Source organism: Alligator sinensis, unplaced genomic scaffold (genome assembly GCF_000455745.1).
Source record: "Alligator sinensis unplaced genomic scaffold, ASM45574v1 scaffold437_1, whole genome shotgun sequence".
In the NCBI taxonomy this organism is placed as follows: Eukaryota; Metazoa; Chordata; order Crocodylia; family Alligatoridae; genus Alligator; species Alligator sinensis.
In genome coordinates this window covers 418591-420797 of record NW_005842176.1, presented here as the reverse complement: position 1 = coordinate 420797, position 2207 = coordinate 418591, and the positions used below count along the sequence as shown (strand labels likewise).

Here is a 2207-nt window from a genome sequence, read left to right as displayed (position 1 = left end):
TTTCTTTCCTGCTGCCATCACTCAACTGGTACTAGAGTGTGTGAATGAAAACAGACAATACCTGACTGAAACACAATGCCTTGAAATCCCAGTTTACATCATTAAAACAGATTCCTTAAATAACACACCTGTAAGGTAACTAACTTAGAAGGCTAAGAGTATGCTGCTCAGCTGCCTGCCTTCGAGTGCCCTTGTTGGGAACACTGATAAAGGGCTTCACATCTGTAGGGACAGGCTCCAGAAGGCTCTGCCTCCAGGAAAGCATTAGCCAGCAGCAGCTCTTCCTACAGGAGCAGAAGGTTCAAAAGAGGATGGAGAATGAAGCTAGACTGTTCTCAGTGGTGGCAGATGACAGAACAAGGAACAATGGTCTCAAGTTTGCAGCAAGGGAAGTTTAGGTTAGATATTAGGAAGAACTTTCTGACTAGGAAGGTAGTAAAACAGTGGAACAGATTACCCAGAGAGGTGGTGGAATCTCCATCCTTGGAGGTTTTTAAGACCCGGCTAGACAAAGCCTCAGCTGGGATGATCTAGTTGGGGATGGTCCTGCTTTGAGTAGGGGGTTGGGCTAGATGACCTTCTGAGATCCTTACCAACCCTAATTTTCTATGATTCTATGGTAGCATGGCAATATTCTGTTCCCTGCTCTGTACTCTTCCTCCTGGCCCTAGTTAGGCTGGCCATCTATCTGATGAGAAGTAGGCTCTGGCCAGTAGGATCCCTTGGTGGCTTCCTGTCTCTCATCTGTGCACACCTCTGGACAGTTTCACTGGGTAGTGTCCACTGGCTCCTTGGACTTGTTCGAAGGCCAGTGGACACAGGGGGCCCTCCAAGCCTTACCTGGCACATCCCCTGGCTGAGCCTCACACGTAGATCCCGACCCAGAGCAGCAGGAAAAGGACTCCGAAGCCCATGAATAGCGAAGCCACCAGGGAAATGAGTAGCTCCTTGTAGATATCCCGTGTGTACTTGGTGGAGGTCACTTCGTAGCTGCAGGTGCTAGTTAAGGAAATGGCTGGAACTGTGGGACACAGGAAGGCAGGGGGGCAGCTGCTGGGGGTGGGGGCATGTCCCTACGCAGCCTAAGTCCCCTGCTGCGGGGCAGGAGAAACAGCCTTGCCCACTGCACCCCTAGGCCTCTCAGGGAGCCTAATGAAAAGGCTCAAGCCTGCCCCAGCCCTTCATCCCCTGCTCTTCTCCTCTAGGTTCACCCCAACCCCACACTTAGAGCTCGTCCCTGACTGCCCCAGCGTCCCTCCCCACCCCCAGGTGTCATTATCCCCTCCCCAGGTTTCTGTGGACGTTTATTCCACTTCAGTGTTGCCCAGTGTACGATAATTATCGTATCTGTATGACAGTTTCAACTTTTGCATGATATACAATTGATAACAGTAAAAGTGCTCAAAACATATGACGGGGGTGTGGGTTGTAGCCGTATTGGTCTAAGGACATAGGCAGACATGGTTCTTCGGCTGAATCCGATTCACTCAAAGTACCTCGTCTGCAAAACATACCGTCGTTTTTGAGGCAGCACATGCAAAACCCTAGTTATTCTCAGAGTCGTAAGCAACTTTTGGGTTTGCTGCCAGCACTTTCCTACGGCAGCTTGCCTCGAAATAAAGAAATGCTCCAACTTTGATGCCCCAGGTCTCCCTCAGTCACTCACCACTTACACCAGGCAATATAAAGTAAACAGGCAGGCTCATTTGCATACTTATATGCCTATTTTTTTCACCGTGTACGGTAGTTTTTCAGCAAATCCGATCGTTTTGAGCTTCCAATACGATCATTTCCTACTGAGGCGCTGGCAGCGCTGCCCCCTCCTCGGCCCTCCCCTCCCCTCCCCTGCCCGCCCGCGGGCCGAGGCGGATGCACGAAGAACCAGGCGGTGAAGAACATGCCGATGGCCAGCAGCACCACGGTGAGGTGCGGGAACACGGCCGGGTTCACCGGGCTCGTGTAGCGGCTCATTGCCTCCAGCTCCTGCAATTGAGCGGGGAGGAGGGGGGAAGAAGGCGGGTGAGACGCTGGAGGTCCTGTCTTTCCCCTCCCCCACTCCTCCTCCGCCGCCCCCCACTCACCATGTCGCTGCTGCCCCGCTCCCCAGCAACGGAAGGACACGTCGCTCGTCACCTCCGACCCCGGAGCAGGAAGAGGCGGCGGCGGAAAGGGACGCGCGGGGGCTGTCGGGAGTCGTGGTCCGGCAG

General features: G+C 53.6%; 1 protein-coding gene across 2 annotated transcripts in view; it reads right to left on the bottom strand.

The window, feature by feature from the left end:
• Positions 1–2182, bottom strand: part of TMEM258 (transmembrane protein 258) — a 2763-nt gene extending 581 nt beyond the window's left edge. For both annotated transcript variants that reach the window (XM_006026011.3, XM_025206951.1), the window contains exons 1-3: positions 2082–2182; positions 1874–1983; positions 841–990 (exon numbers count right to left, since the gene is read on the bottom strand). In XM_006026011.3, the coding sequence (XP_006026073.1) occupies positions 864–990; positions 1874–1983; positions 2082–2084 (240 nt within the window). In that variant the 5' untranslated portion in view covers positions 2085–2182 and the 3' untranslated portion in view covers positions 841–863. The remainder of the gene's footprint in view (positions 1–840; positions 991–1873; positions 1984–2081) is intronic.
• Between the last annotated feature and the right edge of the window lie 25 nt (positions 2183–2207).